General features: G+C 35.4%; 1 protein-coding gene across 1 annotated transcript in view; it reads left to right on the forward strand.

Moving 5' to 3' along the window:
* The window catches only part of KAT6A (lysine acetyltransferase 6A), a 135,049-nt gene that overhangs the window by 69,074 nt on the left and 49,622 nt on the right, over positions 1-16,353 (forward strand). The window contains exons 3-8 of the mRNA XM_036877444.2: positions 2,025-2,133; positions 4,340-4,455; positions 5,105-5,186; positions 7,433-7,568; positions 8,920-9,236; positions 14,026-14,144. Coding sequence (XP_036733339.2) covers positions 2,025-2,133; positions 4,340-4,455; positions 5,105-5,186; positions 7,433-7,568; positions 8,920-9,236; positions 14,026-14,144 — 879 coding nt within the window. The remainder of the gene's footprint in view (positions 1-2,024; positions 2,134-4,339; positions 4,456-5,104; positions 5,187-7,432; positions 7,569-8,919; positions 9,237-14,025; positions 14,145-16,353) is intronic.

Genomic DNA, 16,353 nt, shown 5'->3' on the forward strand with positions numbered 1-16,353 from the left:
CCCCATCTTAAAGAGGGAGGGGTAGGGAAAGAGCCATGAACAAGAGTTGACACATTCCCTGGTCTTCACTGTCTCTAAGTAGATGATTGTTCCTTCATTGAACAAGTAGTTCTGGCATGAAGCACTTCCCATCTACCACTACCCACAATCTCTGCTCTCTTTGGTGGGGAGCTGTCATTGACCAATATTCTTTTCTTTAAAATGTCAGTAATTTTTCCACAACTTTCCTTTATTGGGCTCAGTCATCATTTTTGCTGCTTAAACACATTTATATGATTCTTCTGAAAAATCGTCTTCAGTTTTGCTCTCTTCTACACTTAACTAGAACGTGGACTGAATGGAAGTGGGGCTTTGCCTTCTTCACTGCTATACCCTCAGGTGTCTAGAGCAGTGTTTACTAAGGATTGAAGAACCCATCTTGAGCTTTTCACTTAGGAAATCAAAAACTCTGAAGTTCCTCTGCCGGCCATAATCTTCAGTCCTCCTACTTTTCCAGTTTTCCACTTCTGCTGAACCTTTACTCCCATGCCATCAGGACCCTGTGGCACCTTAGCTCCTTACATTTCCAATCTGTCAGCTCCCTTCTTCTTGTGCCCAGTGGCAGCTTTGTGACCACCCCTTAGAAGTATTTGCATTTGCATCCTAGTGGGCCTCACCCTTTGGGTTATTTTGTCAATCTATAGCTCTCTGATTTTGTCACTTCAAAGCATCAGAGCTGTTAAGGATAATTGTGTAATCATTTTGATTGCAAATACTATGAGTTTCTTATCTCAGCTTCGTGATAGGAAATCACTAACTGATTTCCTGTTGCCTTCCACTGGAGGCTTCCAGACTTTTTCTGCTCCAATTCCTTAGCTTTGTTTCAGGTTCTTATCTTGTCTTCAACAGACTGTTGCAATCACGCACAGTTCCTATGTTCTACCTATCATCATCTCTTGCATCAGTAACCTTCCATTGTTCTCTTTTCCTAAAGGATAAAGTCCAACTGTTTTTTTTAAAATAGTTTTCTACCATTTCATTTTTATTTTTATTTTTTTATTGAAGTATAGTTGCTATACAATCTTATATTGGTTTCAAGTATACAACACAGTGGTTCAACAGTTAACACGTTATTAAATACTCACCCCCACTAGTACAGTTACTATCAGTCAACATAGGAAGATATTACAGAATCATTGTCTTGTCTATATTTTCCATGCTGCACTACCATCCCCGTGACCAACTTATATTATGATTGAGAATTTTTCTACCCCTTTATCCCTCACCCTCCCCACCCAACCACCCCATCCCTAAAGTCTTAACTTATTTATAAGACATTCAGTGGCAATTTTCACAAACTGATCTAGCCTCCACCTCAGTTCATCTCATTTATACTATCTGTGTTGCCCATTTGTCTCCACCCTCAGGGAATGGGCAGTGCTGTAGGTTTAAATCTGCTGTTGACAGTGATTTTTAGTTGTCTTTGGATAAGCTTCTTAAGATTCCGTAACATAGTACTGGCACTTATGCATGTTGTATTCCTTTTTCAACCCTTCCTCTCTAAACCACAATCAGCGTTCATCTTTCCCACTTATACATAGCACTTAGTATAGGTCTCTTACAGCACTTAATGTCTTCTGTCTTGTGTTATGCTTATTTGTATACATCTTATTACTCTTCTCCACATGCCTTTTAAGGGCTGATACTGTGATTTCCTACACTTAATTCAGTTGAATTTTCAATATTAGTGAAGATTTGCCTTGTTTAATCCATACTGTGTCTAACATTTAGTTTCTAAGTGACCATGATGATTGGGCAATGATTTTTTGGACAGAAGTTATCAATATCAGGATTAGTTGTAAAGGCCTGGCCAAAAAAAGCAGGCTTTGGCAAAACTCATCTCCTTTGTTGGAAATTCAGGAGAATGGTACAATTGTCCTAAAGTTACATTCAACTCTGGTAGGAATTAAAAACTGTAATTTTAATGTCTTTATAGCAGTAAATAAAAGTACTAGTACCTGAGTGAAGTATGTTTTTCTTTACAGCCAGTTGCTGAACCAATCCCCATCTGTAGTTTCTGTCTTGGTACAAAAGAACAAAACCGAGAAAAGAAGCCAGAGGAACTCATCTCCTGTGCTGACTGTGGCAACAGTGGTATGTGATCCCCTTTATTCCTTCTAACACTGTGTTAGGCAAGAGGGAAGTAGGTGTAACTGGGTTTGTACCCTTTATCCTGATCTAAGTAATATTTTAGGTTGATTCCGGTTTTAGATAATTGAGATGAGCTTCTAGACGAGGGGGGTATTTAAGTGTACAGTTAAAGTGTTTTATTCAGTTAATTTAAATCACGTTTTAGTTTAAGTGTTTTTTTTTTTTTTTATAAAAAACTTTTCAAAGACTTTTTTCTCAAACATCTTTATATTTCACTATCAAACATCTGTGCAAATCACAGCAATCAGTTTGAAGTTATTGCTGGTTTTTAAAAATAATCACTACTTATCTTTCTTGATTTATGCCTCAGGCTTCATGAATAGAACCAGGATGATAACAGATCTGTTTTTCCTGATAGAAACTTACATGTGTCACGTCGGAAAATAGAGTGTTGCAATTTAGTGAGCTGTATGAAATTCTGGGCTTTAAAAAAGATTTGCAGAGAGTTTCCTAATTTGGCAATTCCAGAGATATTCTTGGCCTACATTTTAAGAACTTACAAGGTTTTGTAAGAGGACTTTAATAAACAAGCATTATCTTTGATCATTGGCTTAATTTTCAGTGTTTCTATGAGTAACAGTCAGAATTTAGTACAGAAACCAGAAAACACATTAGATACTTCAGAGGGGGAGGAGATTTTTTAAAATTAATTTAATTTATTATTATTATTTTTTATTTTGTTATCATTAATCTACAATTACATGAAGAACATTATGTTTACTAGGGTCCCCCCTTCACCAAGTCCCCCTGACAAACCCCATTACAGTCACTGTCCATCAGCGTAGTAAGATGCTGTAGAATCAATACTTGTCTTCTCTGTGTTGCACAGTCCTCCCCATTCCCCCCGCCCCACACTATACATGCTAATCGTAATATGCCCTTTCTTCTTCCCAGCCTTTATCCCTCCCTTCCCTCCCATGTTCCCCAGACCCTTTCCCTTTGGTAACTGTTAGTCCATTCTTGGGTTCTGTGATTCTGCTCCTGTTTTGTTCCTTCAGTTTTTCTTTGTTCTTATATTCCACATATGGGTGAAATCATTTGGTACTTGTCTTTCTCTGCCTGGCTTATTTCACTGAGCATAATACCCTCTAGCTCCATCCATGTTGTTGCAAATGGTAGGATTTGTTTTCTTCTTATGGCTGAATAATATTCCATTGTGTATATGTACCACATCTTCTTTATCCATTCATCTACTGATGGACACCTAGGCTGCTTCCATTTCTTGGCTATTGTAAATAGTGCTGTGATAAACATAGGGGTGCATCTGTCTTTTTCAAACTGGAGTGCTGCATTCTCAGGGTAAATTCCTAGAAGTGGAATTCCTGAGTCAAATGGTATTTTGAGCATTTGAGGAACCTCCATACTGCTTTCCACAGTGGTTGAACTAGTTGACATTCCCACCAGCAGTGTAGGAGGGTTCCCCTTTCTCCACAGCCTCACCAACATTTGTTGTTGTTTGTCTTTTGGATGGTAGCCATCCTTACTGGTGTGAGGTGATATCTCATTGTGGTTTTAATTTGCATTTCTCTGATAACTAGTGATGTGGAGCATCTTTTCATGTGTCTGTTGGCCATCTGAATTTCTTCTTTGGAGAACTGTCTGCTCAGCTCCTCTGCCCATTTTTTAATTGGATTATTTGCTCCTTGTTTGTTGAGGTACATGAGCTCTTTATATATTTTGGATGTCAACTCTTTATCGGATCTGTCATTTACAGATATATTCTCCCATACTGTAGGGTACCTTTTGTTCTATTGATGGTGTCCTTTGCTGTACAGAACCTTTTCAGCTTGATGTAGTCCCACTTGTTCATTTTTGCTTTTGTTTTCCTTGCCCGGGGAGATACGTTCATGAAGAAGTCACTCATGTTTATGTCCAAGAGATTTTTGTGTATGTTTTTTTCTAAGAGTTTTATGGTTTCATGACTTACATTCAGGTCTTTGATCCATTTCGAATTGGAGTTTGTCAAGGTTTTTATAATCAACTTGGTGGGGAGGGTGTGCTAGTCTTGATGAGACATTTATGACAAGCTTTCAGGAGCATCTTGTTTCTATGGTACATATTTTGATTGAAAATAATTGCCTTTTTCTGATCATTCCTTCAATCGAAATGATTCTTGATTGTTTTATTGGTGAATTTTCCTTCTTATTAGGTCATCCATCCTGTTTAAAATTTTCCCCTGAACTAACGGTTAGAGTGAAGGCCTTGCGGTGGCAGTGCATCGAGTGTAAAACTTGCAGCTCTTGTCGAGATCAAGGCAAAAATGCAGTGAGTATCTTTGCCTTAAAGTGTGACTATTTCATTTAGCAGTAGAATGTACAACCAGCATATTTTTCTAAGTATGGTTTGTTATTTTCCGATCACTTGGTCCAGCTGAATGTAGAACAGTAGCCTCTTTAAATTACCCATCATTAGTTTCGAGTACTAATTAGTGAGACTTTGATTTAGAGTATTTAGAATACTCAATTAATTGTTGAGACTTTGGTTATTTCTAGGTAGTTTCTAAAACACCTTAGTTACATATTTGCAGAGAGACTAAGATACTTTAAAGAAATACCCCTGAAGTTTGTTTGGAGTTGTATGGAGGCATTCATTTAGGAATGGTCAGTTACTGTGTTAATTACAAATTGTCCTTTTCTTCTTTTTTATTAAAACAGTGTAAAGTTAGCTTATATCTGGTTAGTAGATAAACTTGACAGCTTTGAAACTGTAGTTCTTTATTAAAGATTGGATGAAGCAAAGTTTTTTGCTAACCCATCATGCAGTTACTCAGTTAATACAAATTAAGGAAACTTACCATTATGATAACTCATCTCCTTTATGAGATTGTTTTGTGCTTCCTAGGTTTTATGAAGTTGTGATCCTGACATGTTTCTGTTTCACAAGGTTAAGCAGAACTATCCTTTCTCATTTTTAGGATAACATGCTCTTTTGTGATTCCTGTGACCGAGGTTTTCACATGGAGTGTTGTGATCCACCACTCACCCGGATGCCTAAAGGTGAGAAATACTTTGTAAAATCAAACTGGCATTATAGAGGGGCATGGTAGTGAAAGCACCTTTTTATTTACTTTGTTAAAGTGGAAGAGTAATTTGCATCTTTATGTTTGGGGTTGTATAAGTAGGAAGAGAGCTGTCACCTTAAGGTATGGAAATGGTCTTTTTTTTGTTAAGGCATCATAACATTCTTACATGGTATGGATTTATTATTATTTTTCTCTATTTTCAGTACTTAAGCATCCATGGAGAGTGAAGTGGCTCATTTATAAATATTTGACAGTTCTCTATCTAGAGGGCAACATACTTGTCTTATGTACTATTTTAAAATATGTCTTTCTCTAAAGGAAGAAACGAAACTATATTAGGTCATGCTGATTATATCATTGCTCATCACTTTTTAGGGGCCTAGAGCTATTAGAGTCTCTGATATATTCAAAACTGAAAAAAAATTATAAAATAATTGCAAACAAATAATTCTTGTGCCCCAAATTATAAGAGTACATACAGCTTATATAACTCTATTCTTTTGACTCTTGTTCCTGAAAAAGGTATTTAGTTGGGGTATAATTTCCTGTTGGTTGGACTTTTGATTATCATATGATCACAGTTTCTTTAGCCTTCCCTGCTTTTGTTCCATCACAAATTCCATTTTCAACTCTGAATTTGTGATTTACAGGTTTCTTATGTAAATACTTAATGGGGTAGTTGATACTGTGCATTTGGAAGTTTTCCTGTTGATGGAAAGAGACTCAGTCTTAGTTATAACCATGTTATTCCACTTTAGGAATCTTACTTGACTCCCTCTTAGGCCATTCTATTGATTGTTACCTTTGAAACATCTTAAATTTATATGCATTTGAGGAATAAGTATTTCCCTTTCCTACCTCTTCTATTTACTTGAAGTGTGGGCAAAAGGCGTTCTCAGAATCCTTCAAGATAAGAAAGATTTCTTAGGACTTCATTCCTGAGTATTCAGTGCCTAAAAAAGATGTTTTACAACAGCTTAAAGCAGGAAACATTTTATTTTGAAGTAATTTCAGACTTAGAGGAAACTTGTAAAAATAATACCGAGTTCTCATTATAGCCTTTACCCAGCTTCCCCTAATGTTAACATCTTACAGAACCGTGGTACAATTATTGAAACCAGGAAACTAACATGGATGTGATATAACTGACTAATTTACAGACCTTATTTGAATTTCTGGCTCAGGGTCTTACATTGCATTTAGTTGTCTTACTTCCTTAGTCTCTTCCAGTCTATTTTAACACCTCTGACTTTGTCTTTCCTGACCTTGACACTTTTGAAGAGTACTGGTCAGTTATTTTACAGAAAGCCCTTTAATTTGGGTTTGTCTTTTGCTTTATCATGATTAGGTTGAGGTTATGAAGTTTGACAAGAATAACATGTGAGTGAGATTTTGCTCTTCTCAGTGCATCGTAATGGGAGTATATGATACCGGTATGTCTCATCACTAGTAATGTTAACCTCAATCACTTGATTCAGTGGAGAAGTCTGACAGACCACCTTAAAGTTATTCTTTTTCTGCTTTGCCTACTAACTAGTATCCATCAGTGATTCTTGCTTGTACTAGTTTTTACTAGTGTTTGTATAATGATTTTCCTAATTTCATCATTTCTTCTACATTTATTAATTGGAATCTGGTGTAAAGAAGAGCTATCCCTTTCTCCTGTTTATTTGTTGATTCAGTTACTTGTATCATTATGGAATCACGGATACTCATTTTTTTCTGTGGATTATAATCCGTTGCTGTGATTATTCCTCTTTTTGCTCAGTTGACTCAGATTTGGCTACTGGGAACTCCTTCAGGTTGGCTCTTTTGTCCTTTTGACATGGCTTAGTGATCTTTTGAGCACTTCTTTAATTTCTGGCTCCATGAGGTTATCTTGTATTTATTCTGCTCCAGTCCTGGAATCAACCATTACTCTATGGAAACCTGGCTTCTTTTCTTGTAGAATGGTAATTAGAAATCAATACTAGGTGCTAGATTTAGAGCAGGGATTTTTAACTTGAACCATGTGTGAGCTTCAGAGTATTTGTGAATCTCTTCCAATTGTTGGTAAGCTTTGGTATTACATGTTTTCATGTTTATTTTTTTGGGAGGCTTTCATCAGATTTTCAAACAAGAGTCCTTGATCTTAAAGAGGTTAAGGACTGCTGGCTTAGTGAACTCTTCCAATGTATTATATCTATAGTGCTTTTATATGGAGTTTTTTTTTCTTTACAGGCATGTGGATATGTCAAATATGTCGACCTCGGAAAAAAGGAAGAAAACTTCTACAGAAGAAGGCAGCACAGATAAAACGGCGCTATGCTAATCCAATAGGACGTCCAAAAAACAGGTTAAAGAAACAAAACACGGTGTAAGTTGTACTTGTGGCAAGGTGAGGGGAGAAAAGGATAGGGTCTTCTCTATAGTGTAGGATTCACTTGTTTGCTTTATGAAAAAAATTTCAATTATTGTAACTGGCACTTTTATGTAATAATAATGTCTAACACTTATTGAACCCTTAGTGAAGTGCCAAGACCCTGTTCTAAGAGCCTTAAATGTGTTAAATCAACTTAATTTTTCCAACAACCCAGTGAAGTAGGTAACTGTTGTTAATCTCATTTTTCAAAGGAGGAAATTACAACATAGATTAATTGCACAAGTTTATAATAAGTGTTGAACTGGGATTAAAGTCCAAGTGGTCTGGTACCAAAGTCTGGCTCTAAACCATTGCCTTATATTGCTTCTTTTGTATAAAAAACAAGAAAAAAAATTATGTTAAGAGTAGCTTTTCACAGATTCCTTTCTTGATGTAGTCTCAGTAGTTTATTTCTATTAAATATACAAATCATTGGGTAGCTGCTTCTGTTGAGGGCATAGCTAAGTCTCATTTCTATTTGCTGATATAAAATAATGTGAGATTTTAATCTGTTAGCAGAAGTCAGGGATAAATAATCTCTTGTAGATTAAGAAGATGGGCTATGTGGAGGGGGTGTGGCAAGATTCAGTAGCTAATTCTGTCTTTTTATTTTGAATATCTCTGTATTAGTTCGTTTTTGATGAGAGTAAAATGTTTTTAGGCCTCTGAGCCTCTATTCTTAAAAATTTTACCCACCTTTTCTACACCTAAGACTATCTTGAAGGTGATAGAACTGAAGTGAATGGGCACTCGTACCTTGAAATATACAGAACCAGTATTGTAGTTTATGTTGTAAATTTTAAATTAAGCTTTACTTTTTTTGTAATATGGTCTTTTGATTCCTGACTTTCAGAGAATAACCTGTCCTTATGTTTAGAGGTAAAAGTGAGTTGCTTCTTTTAAAACTGTGAGTTGCTGTAGACATTATAGGATTTCATAGATGGAAGGTCTTTGTTGTTCCCCGGTCCAACTCTGATTTTATAGATGAAGATACTATTTAGAGAGAATGTGATTTGTCCAAGATGTACAGCTAGTAAGTGGTAGAATTATGACTCAAACATACCTTTTGACTGTTGGCCTAAGATTCTTTTCACTATAAAATAACTAGGCTTCCCAGAAATAGATGTTCTAATAATAATTTTACTTCTTATTCATATAATTTTTATAGTATATGGAATACTTTTAACAATATAGTTTTTTAATGTAAAACCATAAGTTATTTACAAATCATATGTTATATGTTAAATAGAAATCATATAAAGATTTCTTTTTTAATGGCTACCCTTTTCCCTGTTTGATTCTTTAGGTCAAAAGGTCCCTTCAGCAAAGTTCGAACTGGTCCTGGAAGGGGTCGGAAACGTAAAATCACTCTTTCCAGCCAATCAGCATCATCGTCAGAAGAAGGCTATTTAGAGCGAATAGATGGCTTGGATTTCTGCAGAGATAACAGTGTTACCTTGAAGTTCAACAAGAAAACCAAAGGGCTCATTGATGGCCTTACCAAATTCTTCACCCCTTCTCCTGATGGGCGGAAACCTCGAGGAGAAGTGGTGGACTACTCTGAGCAATATAGAATCAGGAAGAAGGGCAGCAGAAAGTCAAGCACTTCAGATTGGCCCACAGGTAAATGTTTGTTCACTCGGGTCCTGAGTATTCCAGAAATGTGTTACTTGGAATAACACTGTTTATCTGGAATAGATTTATATTTGATTATTAAATACCGGTTGTGTGATACAAGAATGTATTAAAGATACGTGTTTAGATGATACTAAGGTGATAACTATGGCAGGACAAGTAGGAACTCTTAGACAAAAGAATATGCTATTTTGGTAGAACCGTAAAGAATCTGCCTACAGAAATTTGAGTCAAGGGTAACTTTGTACTTGCTAAATTATAAAAGTGAATCATTTGATGAGCATCATACTTACTTTATTCCTAGAAGGAAATTGGAAAGAGCAAATGAAAAGACCAAAATATATGCAAATGTAATAAGGTCATTGATTTTTCGACTTCATATCTTGGCAAATGTAGTTGTAATTATTCATGGATTATACTTTTAAAAGAGAGAGAGAACCACAGCTCCAGACCATTTGCTTATTATGTATCAGGCTAAGTTCCTAGCTTTCATTTACTTATTTATTTATTTTTGAAATTAAATTTATTTAAATTAAAAAGAAAAACAACAAAAACAATTCACCTATTTCTCCCATTCCCCACCTCCTGCCTCTGGCAACTACCATCTGTTCTCTGTATCTATTAGCTTGGCTTTTTTTTTTTAGATTCTACATACAAGGGATATATATGCAGTGTTTGTCTTTCTCTGAGTTATTTCACTTAGCATAATACCTTTGAGGTCCATCCATGTTGTTGCAAATAGCAAGCTTTCATTCTGTGTAAGGCTGAATGGTACTCTGTTAGACACAACACACACTCGTGCACATACACACACACACGTTTCTTTATCCATTCATCCATTAATGGACACTTAGGTTGCTTTCACATCTTGGCTATTGTAAATAATACTGCAGTGAACATAGGGTGCATATATCTTTTTGAGTTGGTGTTTTTGTTTTCTCCATATAAATATCCTGAAGTGCAAGTGCTGGCTCATATAGTAGTTCTATTTTAAATCTGCTTTCCATATGGCTGCACCAGTTTACATTCCCAACAACAGTACACAAAGGTTCTCTTTTCTCCACTTCCTTGACAACACTTGTTATTTCTGGTCTTTTTGATAATAGCCATTCTAACAGGTGTGAGGTGATACCTCCATTGTGGTTTTGATTTGCATTTCCCTGATGATTAGTGATTTTGAGCCTATTTTCATGTATCTGTTGGCCATATGTGTGTCTTTGGAAAAATGTCTATTCAGATCTTCTGCCAATTACTTAATTGGATTTTTTGTTTTTTTGCTATTGAGTTGTATGAGTTCTTCATAGATTTTGGATATTAGCCCCTTGTCAAATTTGTGATTTGCAAATATCTCCCATTATATAGATTGCCTTTTCATTTTGTTAATGATGCTTTTGCTATGCAGAAGCTTTTTAGTTTGGTATAATCCCACTTGTTTATTTTTGCTTGTGTTGCTTTTAGTTTGAGATTAAAAAATCATTACCAAAACTTACATCAGGGAGCTTACTGCCTATGTTTTCTTCTAGGAGTTTTATGGTTTTGGGTCTTACATTCAAGTCTTTAATCAATTTTGAGTTAATTTTTTGCATATGTGTAAGAAAAGTGGTCCAGTTTCATTCTTTTGCATACAGCTGCCTGATTTTCCTAGTACCATTTATTGAAGAGATTTTCCTTTCCCTGTTGTATATTCTTGGCCCCTTTGTCATAAATGATTTGCACATATATGCGTGGGCTTATTTCTGGGCTTTCTATTCTGTTCCATTGATCTGTGGGTCTGTTTTTAATGCCAATTCTGTACTGTTTTAGTTACTACATAGCTTTGTAATACAGTTTGAAATCAAGAAATATGATGCCTCCAGCTTTGTTGTTCTTTCTCAAGATTCTTTTGGGTATTTGGGGTCTTTGTGATTCCATACAAATTTTAAGACTGTTTCTTCTGTCTCTGTGTTAAATGCTATTGGAATTTTGATAGAGATTGAATTCACTGTATAGATGACTTTGGGTAGTGTGGAATTTTAACAGTATTAATTCTTCCAAACCATGAGCACAGAATATCTTTCCATTTATTTGTGTCATCTTCAGCTTTTTTCATTAATGTCTTAAATATATAGAATGTCTTCATAATATATGGGTCTTTAACCTCCTTGGTTAAATTTATTTCTAGGTACTCTTTTTGATGTAGTTGTAAATGGGATTGTTTTCATAATTTTTCTTTCTGATAGTTCATTATTAGTGTATAGAAATGCAGTAGTTTCTGTATATTGATTTTGTATCCTTAAAACGTCAGTGAATTTTTTTAGTTCTGACAGTTTTTGGCGTTTATCATCTGCAAATAGTGACAGTTTTAGTTCTTCCTTTCAATTTGGATGCCTTTTATTTATTTTTTCTTACCGAATTGCTATGGCTAGGACTGCTGGTACTATGTTGAGTAAAAGTGGTGAGAATGGGCATCTTTGTCTTGTTCCTGATCTTAGGGGGAAAGCTTGCAGCTTTTCACTGTTGAGTGTGATGTTAGCTGTGGGTTTGTCATATGTGGCCTTTTTTATGTTGAAGTACATTTCCTCTGAATCTGCTTTGTTGAAAGTTTTTAACCAGTGGATGTTGAATTTTGTCAAATGCTTTTTCTGTATTTATGGAGGTGATCATATGATTTTTTTCCTTTTATTTTGTTAGTGTAGTGTATTACAGTGATTGATTGCAGATGTTGGGTATCTCTGCATCTCTGGAATAAATCCCACTTTATTGTGGTGTATGATTCTTTTGATGTTGAATCATTAAATACAGTATGCTAATATTTTGTTGGTCTTTGCATCTATGTTCATCAAGAATATTGGCCTCTAATTTTCTTGTGACATCTTTGGTTTTGATATTAGTGTAATGCTGACCTTGTAAAATGAGTTTGGGAGATTTCCGTCCTCTGCTGTTTTTGGGAAGAGTTTGAGAAGGATTGGTATGTATTCTTCTTTGAATGTTTGGTAGAATTCACTAGTGAGGCCATCTGATCCTGGACTTTTATTTGTTGGGAGGTGTTTGACTACTGATTCAGTCTCCTTAGTAGTAACTGGTCTGTTCAGATTTTCTATTTCATCATTATTCAGTCCTCGTGGGTTGTATGTTTCTAGGAATTTACCCGTTTCTTCTAGGTTGTCCAATTTGTTAGTGTATGGTTTGTTCACAGTAGTCTTGTGAACCTTTGCATTTCTGTGGTATCAGTTGTAAGATCTCCTCTCATTGACTTCATGCTTACATACAGGCTAAGTTCCCTAGTTTTCAAAGTAGGAAAGATCTGTGGGGAAGACTGTTTAATGGTATAGCAGATAATTCAAGTCAAAGTAGAAAATTTTGATAAGCTGACTAGATAATTAAAGCTTAAACTTGTCTCACTGCTGTTGAATGCCTTGAATTTAGAGAACCTAACCCTGAAGGAATTAGAAAGGGCTCTAAAGGAAGTAGAAGAATGAAAATGGACTCTTGGATCATAAGAGTCTTGGTGTTTCATTTACTGTAAGAGAATTTCTTAACTTTGATTCTCTTCCCTTGAAGTCCCATTAGTGATTATATTTACTGCTTTCTCATTTCTGCCTAAATAAGTGGTTGATTAGTCTAGTACAACAAAGAAAATCCTTACCATTGTCCAGCCCCCCTTTTTATGCTGTATTGATTGGCTTTTCACCAGAGTGGCAGTCAACTAATTACTTGCTAAGCATTCAAGTACTTTTTCATGTTTTTACCATGCATGTGACTATAGATAAGCTCTAGCCTTGAATGTGTTTATCTAAGAAAATATGCAAGCCTTCGAGATTGAACTGAGGAGGAAAGAATCTCATAAAGGAAATCCTCATGAAAGGCATTTATGAATTGACCATTTCATTGGAGATGTATTATTAGAAGAATCTACTGAAAATTTTTAGAAATAGAAGCTATCAGAGCAAATGTATAGAGTATTTGGAGAACCAATATTGAGCTTTAGGCATTCGTATGAGCTTTTGCTTAGTTGGCTTTGTTATTTTCTTTATGAATTGTAGAGTTTAAGGAACAGTCTGCACTGTCTGATACAAAGCTGCTGGATGCTCTACTCGATGTGTGCCTGCATCCATCTGTGTCACGCACTAGGGGGCATTACTGCCGCATAGTATCTTTAGTTTATATGTATTTTTTTCAGTTTGGAAATACTGTCAAAAGTGAGTCCTTGTCCTTTTTCTTCTTATGTTAAATGAACAACAGACAGCCTGTATGTGCAGTTGATTAGAAAAGAACTGTCACTAATTGGTCTTTTCAGCAACATTCACACAAGAGGAAATGAGTCTGTCAGCACTGTCATCTTCATTCAGTTATATACATAATCCCTGCTCCCCATACTCCTCTCACTAATTTCATTGTCCATTTGAGGAAGATGCATCATTTAGTGGATTATTACAATTTCTCCTACTTATGTAGAGGATTATTATCTGTGGTCCTTAGATTTGTGGAGTTTTTACTTTAAGAGGGCATCTAGAACATGAGAAAAGTTGGTACTTCTTGACATCAGTAAAGGTTGCTATTTCGAAGGTTGTCTTTTTGCTGAGGTAAGAATGTGTCAGGGTTTTCATGATAAGACAGGAATAATATATACATATTCTTTATTGACTTGTATCTTTCTAGTAGTAAATTTAATGCTATCTTCTGTTATATAAAAAATATTAAGATCTTCAGACTGAAATAAAGACATTTGAAATTCTTTCTAGTTCAGTATTAAATAAGGATAGTATTAATAACACGTGAGCTCTCTCTTTATGTGCAGACAATCAGGATGGCTGGGATGGCAAACAAGAGAGTGAGGAACGGCTTTTCGGGAGCCAGGAAATCATGACTGAGAAAGATATGGAATTATTTCGTGATATCCAAGAACAAGCACTGCAGGTAAAGTTGGATATTCACATGGACAATCAAATAATTTACAGGATTAGTTTATCTTGTGAGTAAAACTGTAATAGCAATTAATTTATCCACCTGACCTATGAGTACATGTGGTTTCTGCATATACATAGTTCTGCTGTTTAAGGTACTCCTTTCAAACCCATGATAACTGCTTTGTTTTTGCAGGTAAATAAACACATTGCTTTGACTATCAGTATTAAATCAGCTTGGTTTCTTTATTTTTTGTCTTATGTATGAAATAGAGTTTGGGATTTGACCAACCATCAAACAAACAAAAAGCCATGCTTCACTCAAATGATATAATACCCATATTCATTAATTCAAGAAATATTAAATGGTTTGCCTTAATCCTTTGTGAAACATAGCAAGCTCTGAATGCACAGACAGAAATTCTACTTGTATGCCAGATGGTGGGCATGCCAAAGTGAATGAATGACAGGATCCCTTCTCTTATCTACAGTCTAGGAGAGACTTGTAAATAAATAATTCCATTATTGTGAAAAGTTTAATTGTAGAATACATAGTGTTTTGGAAGAATAGGGAACAAGCATCTATCTCTGCCTGGGGATGTCAGGGGGGAATTCATTGAGGAAAATACTATTTGTGCTGGTCTCAAGAATGTGTAGGAGTTTATCAAAATGACAAGAATGGGACCCCTTATAATAAGAAGGAACAAAAGTGCTAAGACATGCTTAATTTTGGTAATAAATGAATTTCCACAGAGGATAAAGAACATAGGGTGTAGGTAATGGCACAAGATGGGATTGGAAATGTTGCAGGGACTAGATCATAAAGGCTTTCCTAGGTGCATTCATTTACCAGTTGTCTTTTCCTTCTTTGTCACCAACTTACTGTGGAAGCCAAGTTGAATTTTCTTATCTTGAAAGTAAAAGCTTAAAAGGCTAATGCCGGAGATTCCTACTCTGTACATGAGAATCTTTGAATTAGGAGACCCACTCGTAAATAGATGGTTTATGTAGGTCATTATGTGAGTAGTTTCGAAAAATAAAACAATAATTATATTCAGCAGACTTTTCCTTAGCATTCTTTCGTCTTATGATTTAACCAAGTATTGGCTTTGAGTCCAATGGACCTGGATTCAAGTCTTGGTCTGTAATTTACTAACTTGTGCTTTGGGCAAGTTGCTTAACCTCTGAAGGCACATTTCTTTTTCTACCAGTAAGTAAAACAGAATTACAAATGTTACATGGAGTTCAGTGGGAATTCAAAGGAGGGAGTAGTTAGTATTTCCTTCTCTGAAGAACTTTTTTCCAAGTGAGTTGCAGACGTAATGTTAATAATACCCATTTGCTCCTATTTACTTGTATGTCTTTTCTAAAAACAAAACCGTTTTTTGTCCATGACCACAGGATGATCATCAAATCAAGAATTTAAGACAGATAAGTATATTATCTAATCTAGAAGTTTTATTCATATTTCACCACTTGTACCTCTGATGTTCTTTATAGTAAAAGAAAGAAAATTGTGCCCTGGTTGACTCTCCAGTGTGGATCCTGTATTTCATTTAGTTGTTGTCATGTCTCTTTAGTCTCCTTTAATCTGGAACAGTTCCTCAGTCTTTACCTTTCATGGCCTTGACAGTTTTGAAGTGTGCAGGTCATTTATTTTGTCAGATGTCTGTTTCTTTGAGCTTGTTTTATATTTTATCATGATTAGATTCAGGTGATGCACTTTTGGCTGAAATACCACAAAGGTGGTGTGTCCTCTGTGTCATTTTGGGAGGTAGTATTTCTTTGTTCCATCATAAGTGATGTTAACTTTGATCACTCGGTTAAGTTGATATTCTGCTGTGTTCTCTGTAAAATTATTTTCCTTCTGTAATTAAGTATCTTGTGGAAATATACTTTCAAACCATGTAAATATCCTGTTTCTTATCAAACTTTTACCCACTAGATTTAACAGCCAGTGATGAGTCTTACATGAAACTATTACTTTGTTGGTTGCCAAACAGATGATTTTCCAATTTCCAGCATTTGTTTTATTTAGTTAGTTGACATTCCACTGTCAGGAAGAGCTTTTCTTTCTTCCCATGTATTTATTCATTTTTTTTATACTTACAACTTTATTTGACAAGTTACAATTCTTTGCACTTGCCATTTATTTTGATGCTAAAATTGTTCCAGATTTGGGCAGTTCTTCAAGCTGGCTCATGTCCTTTTGACATATCTTT

Source organism: Manis pentadactyla, chromosome 7 (assembly GCF_030020395.1).
Source record: "Manis pentadactyla isolate mManPen7 chromosome 7, mManPen7.hap1, whole genome shotgun sequence".
NCBI classification, from domain to species: domain Eukaryota; kingdom Metazoa; phylum Chordata; class Mammalia; order Pholidota; family Manidae; genus Manis; species Manis pentadactyla.